A 22,237-nucleotide genomic window follows, 5' to 3' on the forward strand; every position below is an offset into this window, starting at 1 on the left:
GCATACAATTTACACGGCCAAATAAAGAAATGAGATCAAATATATCATTTTTATCCGCAATCAAAACCAAAAATTCATAGGCGATGAATTGTTAGGAATCAGTCAATTTCTCTATCTAGATTTTTCACCTGAGTTGATAAATTAAGCAGAGATCATTCCTTAAACAAGACGCTCCTATGTGCTTCAGTGAAATCTTAAAATCACAGTAGACATGAAACCTAACTATATGCAGGCGGAAATCCGCGTTAGCAGAATGATATTTGATTATAGACGCAAACTGCACTGCAAAAGTTCAAAATGTTGAAGACAGGTGTGTGTCTGCGTGTCAGTCCTATTAGGGCAATAGAAAAAATGTAAAATCAAAACAAATAACCGAACCGAACCGCCTATACTTAAAAATATTCTCCCTGCCCATTATTACAACTGGTAAAGCAGATACCGTATTTTAATATGGAATTTAAAAAGATCATGCATGAAATTCTCTTTAGAGGGCAAGAAAAAATATATCTATAATGATACTTTCATCTGCAGAGTAGTTCCCTAGCTCTGCTGTGTTCAGTTGCTGGTAAATGTACTAATTGCAATTTTAATAAAATTAGAACAAACTCTAGGTCTTTTAAAACTCCAGGGCTGCCTCTCTGGTAAGATGGCGCCTCTCTAAGACCTGCCTCTTCTTAGTGATGAGGAAAAGGCCATAAATCCGTTGTTGTTTATGAAAATTTACAACTTTGCAATACAACTTTATGAGTTGCTCGGTTTTTCCATTGGTCGCTGTCGGTCATGTGGATGGTAACCGTGAACATGAACTTTTTTATAATTTCCCTTGCGAGAATAGAGCTGCATTCTTTTGCTCAGCTCTGTCCTGCTTCGGATCTCTCTGGCTTTCAATCCCCCATTTCATTTGTTCTTTGTAAGGCAATAGTGAACAAAGTGTATGGAGGTTCAGCATAAGCAGCCGCCTAGAACACAGATCCTGGATGGCAATTTCCAATTCCTCCGCTGGAAGGTGTGGCATATTGGATTCAAAGCACTGGAGTGGCAGATTTTCAACTTGCAACCTGGCTAATTTCCTGCTTCTTCTGGCACCAAAAGGAGGGCGATTCGTCTCCTGTGCAGCCAAAGCGACAGCTGTCAAAGTAGCAGGGGCTCCTGCGAGCCAGAACCTAAAGGTGAGAAACGTATGTAACACTACCATAAGCAGGGTAACATTATTTTAATACCCATATATACTTATATGGGACCGATATATATATATATATATAGACATGAATTGATACCAACTGAAGGATTACCAATAGAATATTTAGCTTATTTATATTTAACCAGTGCATGCAAAAATTCAAGCGTTTGTTATTAGCAAGGCTGAGGTGTAATTTTAATAAAGGTATTTTTTAAAAGATTTGCTATCACATTCAGATTTGTATTATTATTATTTTGTAATTCAGATTTATAAAATCATACCGAGTTTCTTTGCCCAACAAAATGTATTAATTTTGTTTCCCAGCATTAGCAAATGCATTTGTGTTAATTGCAACTTAGATTTTTTTTTTAAATACACTTACAATTTCAGAAAGAGACCAATCGGCATAATATCTTCTCATTCCATAAAATTTCCAGGCGAGAGAAAGGATATTTCTGTAACAGCAGAATAGAGGAAATATGTGTATAGGTTGCTTTATCAAATGAATCATTGTATACAGTTTAACCGTGTCACGTCATGTGTTGATCGGAGCTTGAACAATATTACAGACATTTTTCTAAATACGTAGTTTATGGATGAATGGTATCTAAGGCTCGACTTTAAGCAATCAATCCTACATCAGATCCTGAAATGAAGCTTTTTCGATGTCAATTGAAGAAAATAAGAGGTACTCTGCCAATTTAGTTATGATTTTGAAAAACTGGAACACGGTGTGTGTGTGTGTGTTGGGGGGGGGGGGAGAGGAAACAGATCTGGACCCGGACTATTTTAGTCAGGTATTGACATCATAAAGTGTCTTTCACCAAGCTGGCGTTGCTTCCTATATTTGTGTTCTGGAAACCGCGGCATTGGTTCAGGGTTCTGCTCCTGCAATATCTTGATATTCATTACAGTAATTAAGAATGAGCTGTGAGTGCTTTAGATGTTAACACCGGTGTTGTTTGTGTTCTCCGGGCTGATAAAGAATTACATTTGCATTGCATTGCAGTATCTGCTTGACTGCAACTGCAGTGAGTGTCGGATTATTTATGGCGGAGCGAGAGACTCTCAGTGCTGCCACTGTGTGGTGGAAACAAGGCGATCCAAAGGCAGCAGCAAGTAAAAGGCTAATTGTCTGCAATCCTCTTGGAGAAATACTAAAAATTCGGCCTACTTAGGGAAACCATTCAAACTCCACCACGCAAGGGCTATTTCTACGCCGGGGGGGGGGGGATTTTTGTTTTTAAAAAAAACTTTGATGTGTGTAGAATGTAAAATGTCCCAGTGTGACTTGGTTTAATGGGATAAGATTGAGGCTGCCCAGTGAGGTTACTATTAGGAGTTCAATCTAAACAATGGTTTGGATTGCAAGAACTGTTTGGACTATAGGCTATTAGTTAAAGGTTGTTTTCTATTGCGCCTCTGCACATGAGAAGGATTTGTGAGTGGATTTAGATAGTATGTAAAGGGGGGTGGGGGTTAAGCTCAAGAGGGTAACTGCCCTGCACCTGTACTCTAGCGTTGTTCGAGTGATGGAGTCTGTTGACAGAAAGAAAGAAAGAAAGAAAGAAAGAAAGAAAGAAAGAAAGAAAGAACAACCCGCGTCTTGTTTAAGCGCGAATCCCATTTTTTTCAACTGTGTGCTGACATTTTTCCATAATTAAGAAATTAATGGGAGGTGCAGGACTGCTTACTTTGTCGCAGTTGCAGAAGTGCAGTGGTGAGCTTTTCCATATTCACTTTTAGAAGATAAATGTTCATATAAAGCTGCCATTCAACCTATCTGGCTGGGAACGCTCACGGTAAAAGCTTTATGGTGGCAGGGTTTTTTTATTTTTGGTTTTTGAATGTAACTGAAACCACGATTGCCATGAAAATTGTTTCGCTGTTACTGCAACATACCCTAACCAAAACAAATGGGTATTTTCATTTATTTTGCGGTGTAGTGCGGCGGAAGCAACTGGGAAATGTTTTCATTTGTTATGCTGAGACATTAGAGATTTTGACTTTGTCTAGAACAAGAGCCGCCGATTAACATCCCTGGGCAAATCATTTTCCTCCCATCCCTTTAAAAAAAGATAATATCAATCTGAGACCGACATAATAAAACTTAAATATTTATAACCCGCTAATTTTTCGCGATGAATCCAGTGCGTCTTCAAAAAAAAAAAAGACCTCTGACCACAACTTTTTAAAAGAAGTAAGGGCGTTGGATTTTTGTATTCACCGAGTCTTAATTTTCATGGCACGTTTCCGGTCTAGCCTCTGCTGAAAAATTTCACATATTTAAAAACCTCATTTGTATTCAGAATTTCCCCCAGCACATCCGATGAAGTGAGCTGTAGCTCAGGAAAGCTTATGCTCAAATAAATTTGTTAGTCTCTACGGTGCCACAAGTCCTCCTGTTCTCCCTTCCCCCCCCCCACACACACACACATAGTGCAAATTCTTCAGGGTAGGGATTCTTCTGAGTAGCTAAACATAACGTTCAGCTGTTCCCTCGATGCATATAGTTTTAGTCTATCAGATGTGTATATAGATTAAAGTCGGAGAAGAGAATGGGGGAAAAAATAAAAATGGAAGGTAATCAACATCTCAGTGTGAAAGTCCAACTGAGAACGTTAACAATACCAACTATTGTGGAGAGATGTTTTAACTCACTACTGTTTTATAGGTACCGTAATCATCCTCCGGAAATGAGACACGGAACTTTCCAACAACAACAAAACTCACGTTTCCAAAACTAGTTTAGGTGCTATAGGAAACAGAGTTAGTACAAACTCCAGCGGGTTTAAAAATCGGCTGTTCAGTCTGTTGTCATAGTCACGTATTATGAGTAAACAGGGCTTGGAATGAATAATCTCCTTGTTATTTTTAGGAACTGCTGGAGTCGGCTGAATTAAAAGCCTTTCTGTGCATTTCACCAGCACTTCTACTGCTTCTGCCCTGGGCCAAGACTTATATGTCCGCCAAGTTGAACAGTATACGTTAAGATGTTTGTTAAAACATCAGTGGGTAATTAAATGATTAGAAACAACAGCGAAATCGGTTTGCCTCTGCATACACGTTAGGATGGCTATTTTCATTAGGAATAATTCTACCACTACAGTGTTAAAATCGTCGTTTCAGATACAGCAAAATACCCTTTTCGAATGTAAAGAAAACAAACACGGGTAACTTTATCTGACTACATCTTGTCTGGGAGCTCTGGAAACCTGTTCCAACCTCTGCCAGTGACTCCTTTTGAAACACGTATCTAAATAAATAAATAAACCTAGGAGGCCACCATTTCCTGTCCCATCCATAATCTCCACTTTCATTATCTGAAGATTCCCCTCAATAAATGCACGAGATTCCCTTCAATAAACAACGGAGAATATGGCTCAATCCGAACACAAAGGCTGGATTCTGAACTGGGGCGAAGATGCTTGGTGCTCAAGCTCGGGAGGGAAATATTATTTGGGGGCTTTCAGTATATTTAGTTTAATAAAATCATTTTCTTTGCACTGTGTTAAGAAAACAGATATTTGTTTACAAAGTCGGCCAGCTCAGATGCCATCGCTGATTCATTCCCCTTCCACGGATTTTAATTGCTCCAAAGTTTTCAGTTCTAACGTCAATCATCCTCTACCTTTCCCATAGGAATATAGAAAGGACGGGGGTAGTCCAACCCCCCGGGGTGGGGAGCGAGGGGGAGGGGGGTTCGCCGTGTGATGATTTGCATATCTTCCAGAGTGAAGATCCTAACTTTGGAGAGCTGCCCCTTTTTCACCAGCTGCCACAGGGCACTGCCTCTGGGGCGCTCGCGGCCGCCGCTTGCCGCACTCTTTTAAGCTTTGCAGTTTGTTTGTTTTTTACAGTACCACTCCCTACCCATTCCCCTCCCCCCTAACAGGTCCCACCTCCCACGTTCCCTTAGCCACGTTAAGGGTGGTGTGTGTGTGTGCGTGTTGCCATCCATCTGTCGGGTGTGCGAGCTCGGGGTTGTTTGTAACTTTGCTGGCTCGGTCGCTGCGGGTCCCAGGGGAGCGGGCTCCACGTTGCGCTCCCATTGGCCGCCGAGCCGTCAGCTGGTGCTATTTGCTGCTGTCGCTTTTGGCGCTCGGCCATCCAGAAACAAACCAGTTCGATGACTACTAATAGTTATAGCCAGATGTACTAATACACAACAAATCACAGTCCTGGAGAGGGGAGAGCAAATGAGTTCCTATTTTGTGAATCCCACTTTCCCTGGGAGCCTGCCTAATGGCCAGGACTCTTTCCTCGGGCAAATCCCCCTTTATCCAGCTGGCTATGATGCTCTGAGGCATTTCCCAGCTTCTTATGGGGCAACAAGCCTGCAGGACAAGACCTACACCTCACCTTGTTTTTACCAACAGTCCAACACGGTCATTGCTTGCAATCGGGCATCCTATGAGTATGGAGCCTCGTGTTTTTATTCTGAGAAGGACATAAGTAGCGCCTCTCCCTCCGGCAGTGGCAAGCAGAGGGGACACGGTGACTATCTGCACTTTTCTCCTGATCAACCATACAAATCCGACAGTGTGCAAAGCAAAATTTTAAATGAGGAAGGCAGCGACCGGAAGTACACAAGCCCTGTTTATCCCTGGATGCAGCGGATGAACTCCTGCGCTGGTAAGTCGTTTGAATGCAATAAAGAGAGAGAGTGAGAGAAAAGTTTCTTTGAGAAAGACTTTCAGAAAGGGCGTCCAAACTGTCGGAGAGCAATGACTCCTGCGAGGTAATGTGTAACACGAAACCTTTCCAGGTTATTCTAGCCCTGGCATATTGGCAGCCTTAAAGCAGTTTAGGAAAAATCTGCTCCAAACTTGGCTGACTTGGTGCAGTTCCTTAGTAATAACTGAAAAATAGGCATTCACAAATTACTAATAACCATCCCTCCCCGAAGAAACCTCTTCTTCGCTCCTTCAGTGTCAAAGACTGATGTAAGTAACATGCCCCCTGTACTGCCTACCCCCATTTATTTGTAGGACCCTCCCAAGCCCATTAGTATACAAATATTGGTTATTGAAAGCACGTTTTCGGACAATGTGTGCACATTTACAAATCACCTCGAATTTTGTCTCACATAAAGTGAAGTTTACACAACAGGACAGTTTGGGATGGGAGCAAATGGCACTTGTTTTGAATAAGCACATTGCCTTGTTTACTTCAACTGTTTCAAAAAATAAAATCTTCCGTCACCTTCCACCTAATTATCTCTCAAAAGATGGGATTATGATTTATATTTATTTGAAAAGTTTAACTTTTAAAGACATTTTTTATTTTGAAGAGCCCTTTTGCATTTGAGTGCACCATATTCAGGAGCAAATGCCAGGGGCTGTTCTAGGAACTTTAGTTGCTTCTGTGAGCTTTAACTATGACCATACTTAATTACAGTTCTGCTATAGTCATAGTAACTATGATAGTTGTATACATACTCACACATATTTGTATATCTCTCACACATACGTATATATAAACGTTTTAAATATTTCTCGTTCATTGGGTAAATGCTTGTCCCAATAAATATCTGTATATCAGAATTATACCTTGAAATATGATAATGATGCTCTTCTTCATTTAGAAATGTTTAATCAGGAAAACTTCTGAAAATCAGAGTAGACACACACCCCTGATGTGATTGTCTCTGCAAGAGGAGGCACAATGCAACTGACCATTATTTCTTAACTTGAGATCATTGGGCCTTGTTCAATGCCATAATTTTGTCTTTACTTTTACAGGTACAGTGTATGGAACACATGGGAGACGGGGGAGGCAAACTTACACCAGATACCAAACTCTAGAGTTAGAAAAGGAGTTTCATTTTAACAGATATTTAACCAGAAGACGACGGATTGAGATTGCAAACGCTCTCTGCCTTACTGAACGACAAATTAAAATATGGTTTCAAAACAGGCGAATGAAATGGAAAAAGGAAAACAAACTCCTACATTCCACACAGCCCAGCAGCGAAGAAACAGAGGAAAAGTCAGGGGAGTAGAATACTCCTGAATAAAAGTTACCAGGCCTTTTCCTTTTTAGCGTTTTTTTTTCTTGTGTTCCTTCTGCTACTAAAATCCTATAGGTTTTTCACAGTCTGTTGATTCCCAAAGGCTTGATTAAAATATATACATTTGCAATCAACTGTGAATTTATTTTAAAATAGAAGTATTTGATTTAGAGCTATGTAGTGTATATGGTCACCTTTTCAAAGCCTAGATAACCTTGCTTAAAGTAATTCAGAAAAAAAACCAGATTATAATTATAAATGTTTTAAAGTGAGTATCGATGTCTGTATGAATGTCTCTGATACCACCGTATGGCTGTAGGCAACAGATAAGTGAGTAGATTTTTGTAATTGGAAACGTTCATATTGTGGAATGACGCCTGATTTAGAAAATCCTGATTTGATGTCTTTTCTAACCCAGGCGTCTTGTTCTACTGTGTTTGGGATTTTAGGGCCTCTAGAAAAAAATTTTTTACACGTGTATACGAGATTTAATTAACACAGAGAAGGTAACGGCATTTTTAAAAAAGTCGATTTACAAATCCTGACTATTAACTTCCATTAAAATCGAGGACGAATCGCAGAGAGATTTTAAAATGCCCAGAGCTGATTCCTCTAAATTGAACAAAATCTGCGCTGGTATTAAAGAAAAAACTATGAGTTAAACTTTACAACGGGAAAATAAAAGGTTTTGAGGCGGGCAGATTTCTGCGGCTCCTGATGTGGCACTGATAGTAAAGAAGGTTTTCACTGAGCAAGGAGAGGGTTTTAATCATGCAGCAAGATTGTGGGAGTTTCAAAAAATTAAAAATCAATGGTCTGTCATGTTAAATCGTGCCTCTTTTTTCTATCTTTATTTGCTTTCGAAATTCCTAGCACAGAAGACTAAATAGATAATAGAAACTAGCTTCTAAAATTATTCCAAGTAGAGTTCTCTTTCACTGACTAAAATACTTGCAGTGAAAAATATTTACTAATAGATACGTATACGTATGTGTGAATATGTGTACAGTACGCACAAAGACCCCTTTATTCGGAAGGAAAAGCTATTTGGGTTAACGGTCTGAATAGTCCCAAATCGCGAAAATATTAATGTCAAATGACCGCCCCAACATTGTATTTATCTGAAAAAAAAGCCGCCGACCGTAAAACTATATAGAATTTGACTCCACTTGGAAAACTACTATACAATATTTATTTTTAATAGGTACCTGCCATTTAAAATCGTCAGTACAGCTTTTCTTAAGCGACTGCAACACAGGACTGTAATTGTTGCCAGTGTGTGAGGATTTATATTTTTCAATAGGTTTAAATATGCATCACCCTAAAAAGAGGTCGAAGTTGTTTCTGTATTTAAAAATCTATAGCAGAACAGAAGAGGAAGGAATTAAAGAATAAAAGAAAGCTATTGAAAATAAAAGCAAATATTTTCCTCAAACTCCTGCATTATTCCTGGTTTTGTGGTCTGCAGCCGATAGCCCGTTACAATTGGTACATACTAATGGAACTGTGAGAGAAATGCAATAATTTTGCTATAATGGGCTGTAACCTCGAGTCGACCCCAGCCCTGCAGACCCTGGCTGGAAGCGTGAAGATCTAACTAGTCTCCAGAGGGTGGCGCAAGAGTCCGACTGACAATCAGGAGCTGGAAGCGGGAGCGCGCCTTGGGCGCGCGCGCCAACCCTCCAGCATCCACCCAGCTCCCCCATTAGTGCACGAGTTTACCTCTAGAGGTCATCAGGCAGGATTTACGACTGGACAACAAAAGCACGTGATTTGAAGTCGTACCCCATATTTGGGTGCCTACGTAGGAGGGAACCAAGTACATGTCCCAGTCATTTCCATAATTCATCATAAATTGTGCAAGGGTGCTATAGACGCACAAAACGACCAAGAGCCACAAATCAAGCACACATATCAAAAAACAAATGAGCTCTTATTTTGTAAACTCATTTTGCGGTCGCTATCCAAATGGCCCGGACTACCAGTTACATAATTATGGAGATCATAGTTCCGTGAGCGAGCAATACAGGGATTCAGCGAGCATGCATTCCAGCAGGTACGGGTACGGCTACAATGGCATGGATCTCAGCGTTGGGCGCTCAGCTTCCAACCACTTTGGTGCCAATGAAAGATCTCGCAATTACCCAGCCACTACCACCTCTGCATCGACAGAGCCCAGGTATAACCAACCTGCAACGTCTTCACATTCGCCTCCACCTGACCCTCTGCCCTGTACCGCCGTGGCCACTTCGCCTGTCAGCGAGAGTCATCACGGGGTGAAAAACTCCATAGCTAACTCTACCAGCACTTCGTCCAATTCCAGCAGCAGCACTCACATAAGCAGAGAGGGGGTTGGCACGTCGTCTGGCACTGAGGATGACACCCCAGCAAGCAGCGACCAGGCAAGTGCCCAGAATGACCAAAGCACAGCTCAGCCTTCACAGCCCCAGATCTACCCCTGGATGCGAAAACTGCACATAAGTCATGGTAAAGCATACCCTGCTTTTCTTTAAAGAGGCTTTAATGTAAGATGCGTGGTGGCTGGGTGGATGAGAGTGTGTAGCCTGATCAGACCCCTGTGCTTGCACGGTGGGGAACGACAGTTTCGTAGGCACGTTTAAAATGTAAATGTAGCAACCCTAACTCAACAAAGTCTACACAACTCGGGGAGCAGAGCTATATCTGAAGTGGGAAAATGTGAATAGTGCTTGTTACGGTGTGTAATTTATTATGAGGACTGTCCAGTGGAACAGCGTAGCTAATATATATTTATAAAGAGTTTAGCAAAATAGTGAGAATGGGAGATTTCACTGGTAGGAAGTCAGGAAAAAAAAAAAAAGAACTAAGGGTGAGGACCGGGGGGTATGGGAAGGCTATGTGGTTGCCTTCTGCTCTATAATTAAAAACAACAAACAAAAAAACCTGCCATGCCCCTTCTCATTATGAAACAGGAATGATATTGTTAGTTACAAAGCATTCTAAAACTAAATCTTGTGACAGATCTGAATGTCCTTGCTTTGCTTGCCTATCTCTGAAATCCCACCTAGCCTCAGATCCACAATGCACTCATCAGCTTAGCTCAGGATTTCTGTTGGTTTACCCTTCTAAAAATGTCTACAGAAAAGGTGGTACTTGTTGAGCATTTATCAAAAACAAAAACAGGACCAAGAATAACGGTACTACTGATGCTCTGGGCTGCTTTATAAAATACAGGAGCAGGTCGCTGGGAGAGACTAAATCATTCACTTTTCTGTTACAGACAACATAGGGGGACCAGAAGGAAAAAGGGCTCGGACTGCTTATACCCGATATCAGACCCTGGAGCTGGAAAAAGAATTTCACTTCAATAGATACCTGACCCGCAGAAGAAGGATTGAAATAGCACATGCTCTTTGCCTCTCAGAGAGACAAATAAAGATCTGGTTCCAAAACAGGAGAATGAAATGGAAAAAGGATAATAAGCTGAAAAGCATGAGCATGGCAGCTGCAGGAGGGGCTTTTCGTCCTTAAGAAATTGATCAATTAAAAAGTACTGAGCAGTATTAGTTGACCCTGCGCATAATGTCAGTACTAAGTTGACTTTCTAAAACTTCCTTGTGTTACTTCTGTGAAGAAACCTTGTTCTTGTCGCCCTAATTCATCTTTTAATCATGAGCCTGTTTCTTACCATTATATCGCGTGTATAAGTAGATCTGCTTCCCATACATTTCTTTGTCTTGAATGGCTTTGTCTTGAAAATTTAGATGTTTTAACTTATTTATATGAAGCGAGCTGTGTTACTTGAAGTAACTGTAAAAAAGAGAGAGAATTCCCCTCCTTTAGTACAAATGTTATGTGTTGCACTCAATTTGCTTAACTGTGCATGTGTGTTTAAGTGTTAATAACTGTATAGCTCCAAGCTGTTAAAATATTTTTATTCAAACTACCTATATAATTCTTGTGTAATTAATTCTGTTGTAGAGGTGAAATGATGAAATACAACTGAACTTGTCCTACGTGTAGTGAATAGTGAATCTGTGACGAAAACTGTGATTCCAAGCAGTATGTCCTTGCTGTGCCTTTGTATGACTCTTTGCACGAACTCCTAGAAGTGGCTCTTATTAAGCGCAGCATCAGTAATGTATGGTTTTTGTGAACAAAGTTACAAATATAGTCAAAGTCTGGCTGTTTGAGCAAACTGTGATCAGCTTTCTTTCTTTTTTTTTTTGCTTTTTTTTTTGTATTTGTTTTTTAAAAAAACTGACTGGAAACAAACAGACAAAAATAAATAAATAAACTTTCTATTGTAAGTTTTCGTGATCTGATTTTGAAGCTGTACTTCCTAATCTGGTGCTTTTTTTTCTTAAATAGTGCAGATTTTTGTAATATTTTACCTGGATAGGACCTTATGCTACATTTTGCAAATGATACAAGTGCAATTATCCGACACCAATCCTTTTAATTGAAAGTTTGACCATAAGTTCCTCCTTAATGGTTTCTCGTTAGGTGGAAAGCTGCATTGCAGAACCACAATCAACACTCTCTGTGGGTGAATAAACTGGTAGCTGGTTGGTGATTGTTGAAAAACATGTGCTTTGTTAAAATACACTCCCAACCCCAGAGCGTGTTTACCTTGCTATATAATTACTCGTGAGGTTTAATTAAGCATATTTGCAGGACAGCCACATCAGAGATCTTTGCGTCTATAAACAACACCCTATAGCCACCTTCCCGCTTTTCACCCTTTACAGATATTTGTTTTTTCGCTACAATTAGTTTTCTATAAATGTAATGTTACTTACCCCATCAGAGCTTGAATGGTTAACTCTTCTGAGCTTCTAAGAGCAACTAGAGATTTGCACATTTACTGACTGGTTACACTGATGCCTTCCCTTAAAAGTTATAAAACAGTAAACTTTATAAGCCCCAGTTCCGGCTATATGACATTTGGGTGCCAAATGAATAGGGTTTTGTCTATGAATTAGATCGTAAAATCATCCATAGCACAGACAGATAGGCTCACTGGCTATAAAAAGTCACGTGGTGCCATTAAAGTAAGTTTTATGGTTTTGGGGAGTTGACATCCAACATTATATACCACATAACATATAATCTCGCTGACGCTGGACTTCATTTGACTCTTTTGCAGGCTACGTGTGCCTCCTGGTCATTCAAATTGTCAGTTTTAGGTACAGAAGTATCCAAATCACAAGTTCTCAGTATTCTATGAAAAATGGCTCCTTACAAGTCAAGGTAAGTTTTATGCACAAGTTCCTTAAAGTTTATTTGTACAGTGTCGAACTGGACTCTCTCTGGCTCGATCCTTTCAGGACTGTCACATTGAATACAAAAATGCAGAATAATCTAGTAAGGATACAGGTTGCGCTAAAAAGTTTTCCCCTCTCTGATTCTAAAGTTCAGCAGCTAGCTCGATATTTTAACAATCAAATCAAAGTAAACCACAACAAGCGTCTTTGGCAGAGATGGATTCTGAGGCCTAACTTTAATTACTTTGACTACTGCAAAAGATAATTACTTCCTTTGCTCCATAGACTTTCCAGTTTAGAAAGGTTTTGTTTAGCAAAGAGTAGATACTGCAGCGATTTTTTAAAAAGGGAATTACATGGATTGATATTATTTGAGAAGTGCCTTATAGAGGCATGGTAACTCGTAGGTGTGCCGATGTGGTAGTAATCTTTGGATTGGAAAATATTTTGCACACCAAAGCAAGCATTAAAATGGCATAGATTGAATTTTCCTGTTTAGGATTCCTCTTTACTGCTCTGTGTTGTATAGATAGCTATATTTATATGACTATGTATCCATATGTGTATACGTGGTATGTGCGGGCACTCATAACCACTTACAACTTTGTTATACCTTTTTCCAGAGACAGTATACATTTTTTGTATTTCCACTGTTTTTTTCTAAGGGAACACATTGACTGTAACTTGTAACGTTAATACAAGCTACTGCAAGTCACAATGCTGCAAATTATGAAATACAGACCAGGTTATAGACAATTGTAAATAACCCGTCTCTATATAGCTACAAATATTACTGGCTGGCAATTGTGAGGTAGGCCCCAGCTGCGTGTTTACTTCAACATTCTTTTTATTTAAGTAGACTATTCTCACCAGAGTGTGATTACTCAGCAGTAAACTTTATGGCCGGATTTAACTTTAGTCTTTGAATTTTCAGGGCTGAATGAAAGGGCGAAAGGAACTTTCACTTTCTCTCTGTCTCTCTCCTTCTTTGTAGAACTAGAGCCAGATCCTGAAAATCCTTACTCATAAGATCATTGCTTAGGTGAGTAGTCTCACTGAACCTATTAGGACTATTGGGGTGATGACTACTCAGTTGAGTAAAGGTTTGAAGGATTAGGCCCACAGGATTTAAATACAAATTTTGACATCTATCTATCTATCTATCTATCTATCTATCTATCTATCTATCTATCTATCTATCTATTTCATAACTAAGGTTTGGTCATTGTCGAGTACACCAGACTCAACAGAGTTCTTTAAAACTGCAGTGCAATGATATTGTTTTTCCTGACACGCCATAAATTCGAGATTAAAAAAGAACTGAGTTGTTTGTCACTGGATGATTTCTGGCTTTATTTTGTTAGATTCCTTTCTCTTTGAGTATTGTTAATTTTCTTAATATACGCTAGCTGAAACTATTATCAAAATGGCAGAAAGGTGTTAGAAGTTCAGGAAAATTATGAAGATTATTATTTGCACCTTTATAACATAATACCTCTGCAAGGTCTAAGAATGAAATAGAAAATTCATTCTAGCTTTTTTTAAATTTTTTCAAATAATCAAGCATACACATTGATAAAACACTATCATATAGTCAAGGTTAACTCCTCGAGCTACTCCAAAAGATATGGTAGGTTTACAAACTTTTAATATTTTGAGTTAATTCCCAACATAAGATTAAAAAGTTTGAGATACTTTTGTGTTTTAGTATCTTTCTATGAACACTAAATAAAGTTATTTGCATATCATTGCTATAATAAAATAGAAAAAAGGTAGACTTTAAAAGTGCATTCTTTATTGCACTTTATAGCCAAAGTACAAACTAGAATAATTCCCATAACAAACAGCTGGCAGTTTCATGTTACACGAATATAACAGATTCAGTATCAGGAACACAGCAAAGTTATATTTCATAGTAATACATGTAATTATATGTCATAATACCCAGGCAGTGTTTAATGGGAAAAAATCAAACTTAGGCTAGTTTCAAAGTTTTGACTTCTTTCATATGTTGGTTGTTTTCTGAATAAAAAGCCCTTATTTCTGCTATTTCATAGATTAAAACTAAAGATAATAGTTTGAATATCTTAGTTTCTTAGCTCCATTGTGAGAATTGGCACAAAGTTCAAGGCAAATATACTTAAATTCTATTTTAAGGGACCTTAATGTCATCTGAGCTTGTGAATTATCAGTGAAGGAAGTAAAATAATTTGCTACCAACGTGAACTTCTTTGAATTTTAGTTTCTCAAGCATGCTATATATAAGATACAGTGTGGATGTGTTTGGGTATTGTGAAAATATCCCAATATTTGCAGATATATAAACACGCACATTGTGCAAGGAACTACGAGACACACTCTTGAGACACAAAATAAAGTTGATTGAAAAATTACTACAACTTTAAAGTATTTCTAGTCTTGAATCACCCTTTCAAAGTTATGACAGCTTGAATCCTCTTAAAACAGAATTGCATTAAGATTTTATAATCCAGACTGGAACGGAAAACTCAATACCTTCAAAACGCAAAACTCTAAAACCTTTCCCAGAACCTGTCTTCAGAGGGGAAGCGGCTGGTTCCTTCATAGAGAATGATTATTTGGAATCAAGATTTAGTTCTTTTCTGTGCATATTATTTTTCTATGGTATTTTTGGACTCAGTGCACCTGAGTTTGTTTTACAGAAATCATCGTAAGTGGTGGTCTACTTGGTATTAAAATATAATTTACTAACTCATTTGAAAGAAATACGTGAGTGTAGCGTGTCGTGTCCAAGCATAAGGCTAATTAAAGTTTAGGCAACCCGTTTGTGCATATACCTAGTAATTTATAAGTCTTAACTTTCACTAAACTATAAGTATAACATGTCTTGTGAAAGTCAAATAATTTTAGGTTGGTAGATTTGTCTGAGCCTTGCACAAGTAGTAATTATTAAACATAGCGAAATTACTATTCTCCCATTTCCTTACATTTAGTAAGGGTGTGTCTGTAGAAGGGTGAGAACACAAATGTTTTCTGTTTGCTCTATGGGAAATTGACTATAACAGATTCATATGGGCTGATCATAATTTTCGATTTCCAATCGTGCGTCCTGAAGGAATGTATTTTCCCCTCACAGCTAATACAGATATAATAAATTAAATGCATAATTAAATAAACCTTCTGACCAAGCTAAGAAATCTCTTTTCCCCTTACCTTTTTCTCTCTTTTAAGCTTCAGATAGACACAATTCAGTGTTAGAGTTTTTATGAACAGTACAAAGCTATGACTCCTACAGTAGCCTGCTTATATTTGAAAGTATTCTCCTTTATAAATGAAAGCATCCTCACTTATATTTCGGAGGAAAACAAACACTCATGAACCATCTTAGTCATATGTATATATAGCTGCATATGTACATATGACATGCAGAATGTGCAAGATTTGCAAAGGTTTCCTTTTATAGTGCACATACGGAATCTGTCGTATAGCCAAAAAAATGTCTTTTCAATAATAATATTTGTTATGAAGGTTATTGGGTAATTATTGCAATTTTGTGAAACAGTCCTTGCTTGAGGTGAAGTCTGTCTCTGGATAACAAATGGCAGCCCTTGCAGTTCACTGCCAGGTTAAGTAAATGCAGAAAAGATAAATCTGCACACCCTAGGAATCACCAGCAGAGCTCGCTTTAGACCAAGTTCACAGTCAACTCGTTTGCCTAGACAAGGCTTCACAAACAATTAGAGTTTCTTTATTTTTAAATAAAGGCGAAATGACTAAGTGCTTATCAACATACAGCTACATCTTTCCCCCAGTGCTATACAGTACATTCTTTCCGACTCCATGTCCAGAACTTACCAGACTTTCACCTGCAATTGTAACCATATAGCGTCTTTCAGTTAATCTAGTCCCTCCAACGCTGGCGAAAGAGTTTGCAAACTGATTTAACAGCACTTTACAATCGTGAGAGATTTTTTAAAAAAATCCAGTTTTCTCAAAACAAACAAACAACAACAAAAACCCCAACAACAACAACAACACAAAAAAAAAACCCCACACTTAAAAAGCAGGGGGGAAAACATCAGAACCATTGAAACAAACAGTCCAAGTCCCTTGCTCCTAAAAGAAGCTGCATAGCTTTTGTATATCTTTGTGGTTAGGGCGTTACAACTGCAGGTCAAAAAGTTGAGGGTCAAAAGTTTACGTTTTGCACCACTCTTAGTCATTCGCCCAGACAGAGTTTGATGTCAATGTTATAGTCGAGATCTTGACTATCAGCACAAAAGATAAAATAGCTTTGAGTTAAGCGTGTATCACAGTATGGACTCCAGGTGAACTCTAGTGGTTGAATGACCTCAATTACCAAGGAAAGGATAGAAAATTCCTCTTTTCAGGAGTAATACATGTTGTATTTCATCTTGAATTGTCAGCCACATTTGAGTCTGAATATCTCCGGCTCAGATGCACCAGGTAAACATGCATGTTACTCTGGAACACCAAAACGCGTTCCTAGCTGTATTCTTAAATATCCTGGTCAAGTAACAAAATGTTTCACACTCCTTAATATAATAATCTCCTTAAGAGGTTTAATGCAAAGACTTTTCACTTTTCAAAATGTCAAGAAGATAAGACATGTAATCCATCTATTAACATGTGTGGCGATCCTAGCAGTGTCTTCTTTTTACTATAATTTCTGTAGTAAGCACTAAACTGTACTTAAGCAGGACATATGGTAGGTTATATTTTTAGTCCGAGGGTGAAAATCTAAAATTCAGAATTATGGGGCGATTTGTGATACTAACAGAGATTATTCTGCAAAAAAACCTGACGGCGCTATACAGTTCCATAATTTCCAGGGCTATCAAAGCTTTCTGGAATTACTCTCAGACAGAAATTGATAGTTAAACAAGTATCCGTATTTTTAAGCTGAATTTCTTTGGGTAAAGAGCACTTTCCAAATTGTTGAGAATTTTTCTTGTCTTTAAGACTGTGACAGTGTTGAAGATTTAGCTCTGAAGTTAAGTATGTCAATAAAAAGCAACACACAGTATTACAAAAAGAAATTGGGAAGGTAATTATAAACCAAATACACAGTGTAGCACATAAATACAGGTCGAAATGATATTGAAGCAGTGCTTTGTTTAGGAGGGAAAGTTTATCCAAAATATTCAGATGTAAAAGGTCTGGGGAATGGGGGAGAGGTTATAATGAGGAAGTCAGCTGGGAAAAAGTACCTCATCTATATCCATGTTTAGCTGAATTAAGAACAAACAGGCATGGATTGTACGATATTCCTAGTTATCTGGATACAAATGAATTATTTGTCAGTGATACTGGTGGATCATTGCAGAAAGCAGGAGTTGTAAATAAATTGTGAGCTGTTTGATTTCAAATCATTGAGAGATATTATTGGAGATTATGCCTACACCGCTTGTATATGACAGCAGTGTGGAAATATATAAATATCATTACACACTGTGTACACATTGCTCATCAAATACTGATGTTGCCAACTTGTAATAAGATAATCAGATTGCATATTTTGGGTTAAAAAACGTTTCCCCCACTTGAGATATTATATATTACCTTGTACTGTTAGATCATTTGTTTGTTGAAAAAAGGAAAGTCTTGGTAGTAACCTGAAATATATAACCATTTATATATATATATTGTTAACAAATGGTGGGCAGATTGTTTCCAATAATAACAAGTCTTTGATACTCCCTGACCGAAAAGCTGTTACTATAACTAAATTACACAAAATAAAGAAACTGAAATCTAGTTTCTTACTTACCAAAACAATTATTTTGATGCAAATCCGTGTATTCAACATAATTGAAAATAAAAATATCAACGAGGATATTTTTAGAGTTCAACTGCAACTTCAATAAATATTGACTTATCTCAATTATTGTTTAAAAGATTCCTTTTTTAAAAGGGAAACAGAGCAGTTATTAATTTGAGATGAACGATTCCTTGCCTTTGTACGTTCATTCTTTGAATGCAGCACACACTGGTCTCTGGTGTAGAATGTCTGGTCAAAAGACCATTCATTTAAAATTCTAACACACATCACATTTTGTGTGTGTTTATTTAACCATGCCGGTATAGAGCAAGCAAATCACTCCAAACATCCAGTTGTTAGAACATATACAGTGCCAGTGAAGTAATAGCTTTATAAAATAATGAACTTGGGGGCAAAAATTCAACCATTGCCCCAATCTTGACTATTTAAAGCAACCGTTTAGCATGTTAGTTTCATAGCTAACAAATGTTAAACTGAGTAGCTGTCTTGTGGGCTTTATGATTCCCAGAGAAGAAAGGAGAGATACAGTTGATACATTCCATAACGTTTACATTTTCCCGCTATTTTTTTTTTAATTTTCCCTTAGAAGTAGTGACCTGGGCAAAGCACCCTGCTATCTAAAAGACACTGTTATAGACCTTTTAGAAAAACTAAGTCCAAGGCCGAGGTGAACTTCAGGTCACCGCGTCTAACAAATATGAAAATGTCGGCTGGTGAAGGGCACGCCTTGTTGTTTAACAAAGACTGTCAATGTGTAAGATTAATAAGAAACAAAATGCACACGGTGTCACTTTTCGGTCACTTTGAAACTTGGGACAGGGTTGCATTCAAGAGGGAAAGCTGGGGCTAAATGTATTCAAAATGGTTCAAATCAGATTCAAGCCAGGCTGCTCGAGAGTCTTTCTCTCTGTCCACCCTCTCTGGTGCATGGACACGTTAAAAAGTGTACTTGAATTATTATTTTTTAAGTCTTGTTGTAAAACTATTTTATCCGCGCGCATGGAAGTCAGCAGATATGCTTGTATGTTTCACGAGAACTCTGTTAGACTGTTTGGGTAGGCATGATATTGGAGCTTGTTGGTGCATGAAGATTAGATATCGCACTATCAACTTCGTTTCAGTGAATTCCCAATCGCGTCTATCGCAAGATTAAGCTGGTAAACTTCTGGTCATATGTTAATTGTTTAAGCGAGTGATATATGGTCTGATTTTTTAAATTAAAAATAAAGGTTTTTTGTTTTGTTTTTGATTTGTTTGTTTGTTTGTTTGTTTGTTTGTTTTTAAAGCTGGGATGGTGCTACAAGTTGGGTAACGGGAAATATCCGAGGATGGTTCTGAGATTGTTTATTACATCCATAAATCTTGCAGTAAAATGTCGAAATGGCCGTGTGTAAGATAACACTTGGTGGTCTTGGCTGGGTTCTTGTTTATGATAACAAACCACAAAGACAAGGAACAGGCCTTTGGAGATCCTGCATAAGCACATCTTCACAGGCTGCTAGAACCACAGGAAAAACAGGCTTCATCTGAGCAGCTGAGGTCACCTTGTAGATTTACAATCGCGTGCAAAATTGTATTATTTTCTGTTTCACTGAGAAACACAGCTACACAGTAGAAAGAAGTGCAGTTGAACAAGTATCCTTTGAAGTGTAATCACGGTAAATATTATTAATCAGAACCTGGGAAGCTCTCCGAATACAACACTCAGCATACAGAATAAGGTACCAGCTTTCTTTGTATTTTACTTGAGGTTTTGAAGTACGGTAGTTACTGCAGTATTCTGGACATGATAATTAAGGAGCTCCCTTATATTAGGAGGATAATATTTAGGGTAACCCAGTTTAAAGCAATTATGCGCGCCTACGTATATTTGTATCTGTGTATGAATGTACAGCTGTGCGCCGAAAACAACGTACTGCTGGTCTCTAACAATCTCATCTTCTTGCCACACTGTACGGTTAGCTTTATTGTTTTAATAGATATTTGGATTTTGCAGAAAAATAGTCTCCAAACAATCTAGTCCTTCCTGTGTATACAACAATTTGTTGTGATGAATAGTTGTGGATGTTAGATGCGTATGGGGTTTGTGTAACCATATTTTCTTCTACATATAAAGTAAATAGAGAAAGGTATCTTTCACATCACTTAAAAAGTTGCACAGACGTTCAGTAGGAAATGAGTAAGTAAATGTGCTTTAACTCTGCAAATTAGACATTAGATATTAGCAAAAATGAGTAATTGTTTATGTAAGTATCACAGTATGTTGGAAATGTTCAAACATACACCAGATGATCTGCAATATATGTGTATTTATATGTGTATAATATAAATTAATGCAGTATACGTGTGTAAGTATCTAATTAGACCTAACATATATTAAATTATAATTTTATATTTATATACTGTTATCTATAAAACTGCAAAAGACAACAATCTGAATTCAAGCCATGATAGCTACTATGAGGAAAAAGATCTAAATTGTACCAAAATTTTAGCTTTCTATATTCAGTTAGATGCATTTTCCTATTCTCGAAGGTGAGACTATCCATTCAGGAACAATGCTCCTGAAGAGGCTGGGAAATATTTGTATTCGATTTTCTATAAACCAACCAACCAAAAAAAATATAAAATAAATTCTAAAAAGTTCAGTATTAACTCCAAACACACAACAGCAGATGGGATTAATAAGAAATTTATTATTTTAAAATAATAGTGTAATTAGTTTAACTATCAAATTTCAATTACCTACGGTCAGGCGGTTGCCTCTTTTCCTTCCTGAGCTGCAAATATTGTTAGCAGACTAATTTTTAGCAATTTAGAAGTCATAGAGTTTTTTCTGCATTCTAATTTCAGTATTGTAGGCTACTTTGTGAAAGATGTCAGCGAATTCTCCTATATTAAAAACTCCAACCCAAATCAAACCAAACCAAACCCAAAACAAACAAAAACCCGAATCGTAAATTTGTAGTTTGGGAAATGCTCTCACTCGGAAAGAAATATTCCCAGTTAGTCCTTTCATTTTATTGGAATTTCTTTCTTTCTTTCTTTCTTTCTTTCTTTCTTTCTTTCTTTCTTTCTTTCTTTCTTTCTTTCTTTCTTTCTTTATCGTTAATGGCACATAGCACCACTAACTAATCTATTTGGCCCTTTCTCCCCTTTTATATCAACTTCCGAATCTAGTTATATGTTATCACAGCTCTCAATCTACAAAGGGATAAAAAATTCTCAAATAACTAAATTATCATACAATAACAAAGTTTAAAAGCTCTGGGGACAGATCATAGAGAAACAAATACTGATTTGCAATTAGTTGGCCTCTATTTCACAGGATCTAGCAGTCTCATTTCCACCTTGATATATAATGTATGCTCAATCCTAAATCAAGTGATTTTGAAACGGAGAGTTGTACACTATTGTCATTGTATTTAATGTATTGTGCAATGTAAATTTCTTTTCCTGCATACTACATTTTAGTTTCTCGTTGATTTCTGATCCTCCCCCCATCTTTCCTCCCCTCTCCTTCTTCTTCTCCCTACCCCCCCCCCCCCAAAAAAAATGCTAGAGGAAAGACAATGTTTGTGCCCAGGATGAATGTGCGACTGGTAACGCCGAATTTAGGTCTCTCTCTCCGTTCCACAGGGAAGAGGGGGAAATAATTGGCCACAATAAGCAGCAATCACAGTAGCAAAGCTCAAACTCGCGTGGCTTTGAGCAAAATCTTGTTCTCCTGTTTTAAAAGTCCGAGGCCACCCGGGTGAGAGGTATCTGGTCGAACGGCGGGTTTAGGGGAGGTGGTTGGTGCCATGGATACTGGGATGCGCCTCGGGTTTCGCTCCCCTTTCTGGCTGCGCAAGTTTTCACCACTGCTGGGACCTCTCTCCCCAAGTGGGTAGGAGACGCTTTGGGCTGCTGCTACGGCTGCCGCCCCGGGCTCCTCCGGCACTCACCATCTTTCCATTTCCTGATCCGGGGTCCGCAAACAGCGCAGCAATTGGCCCTGCCGGTCAGGTGGTGAT

General features: G+C 38.2%; 3 protein-coding genes and 1 long non-coding RNA gene across 6 annotated transcripts in view; 3 read left to right on the forward strand and 1 right to left on the reverse strand.

Moving 5' to 3' along the window:
• Positions 1–7: 7 nt before the first annotated feature.
• LOC142071175 (uncharacterized) lies at positions 8–16,324 on the reverse strand. 2 transcript variants are annotated; one of them, XR_012667212.1, is made up of 3 exons: positions 16,274–16,324; positions 1,563–1,635; positions 8–1,163 (listed from the first exon to the last, which is right to left on the reverse strand). It is a non-coding gene; the product is annotated as an uncharacterized LOC142071175 (long non-coding RNA). The 2 variants fall into 2 exon arrangements; XR_012667211.1 differs by lacking the exon at positions 16,274–16,324 and adding an exon at positions 11,975–12,177.
• Positions 1,080–22,237, forward strand: part of HOXA3 (homeobox A3) — a 43,798-nt gene continuing 22,640 nt past the window's right edge. The window contains exons 1-2 of one of the 2 annotated variants that reach the window (XM_048838442.2): positions 1,080–1,169; positions 12,322–12,425. The gene's annotated coding sequence lies outside the window, so the exon portion shown is untranslated. The remainder of the gene's footprint in view (positions 1,170–12,321; positions 12,426–22,237) is intronic. The other variant, XM_048838443.2, reaches the window with a different exon arrangement.
• On the forward strand, positions 4,888–7,323 carry HOXA6 (homeobox A6). Its single transcript, XM_048838450.2, has 2 exons — positions 4,888–5,815; positions 6,925–7,323. Exons 1-2 carry the CDS (start codon positions 5,380–5,382, stop codon positions 7,182–7,184), a joined length of 696 nt encoding a protein of 231 aa, XP_048694407.1. The 5' UTR covers positions 4,888–5,379; the 3' UTR covers positions 7,185–7,323.
• Positions 7,410–11,482, forward strand: HOXA5 (homeobox A5). Its single transcript, XM_048838449.2, has 2 exons — positions 7,410–9,680; positions 10,453–11,482. Exons 1-2 carry the CDS (start codon positions 9,119–9,121, stop codon positions 10,701–10,703), a joined length of 813 nt encoding a protein of 270 aa, XP_048694406.1. The 5' UTR covers positions 7,410–9,118; the 3' UTR covers positions 10,704–11,482.

This window comes from Caretta caretta, chromosome 2 (genome assembly GCF_965140235.1).
Source record: "Caretta caretta isolate rCarCar2 chromosome 2, rCarCar1.hap1, whole genome shotgun sequence".
NCBI lineage: Eukaryota > Metazoa > Chordata > Testudines > Cheloniidae > Caretta > Caretta caretta.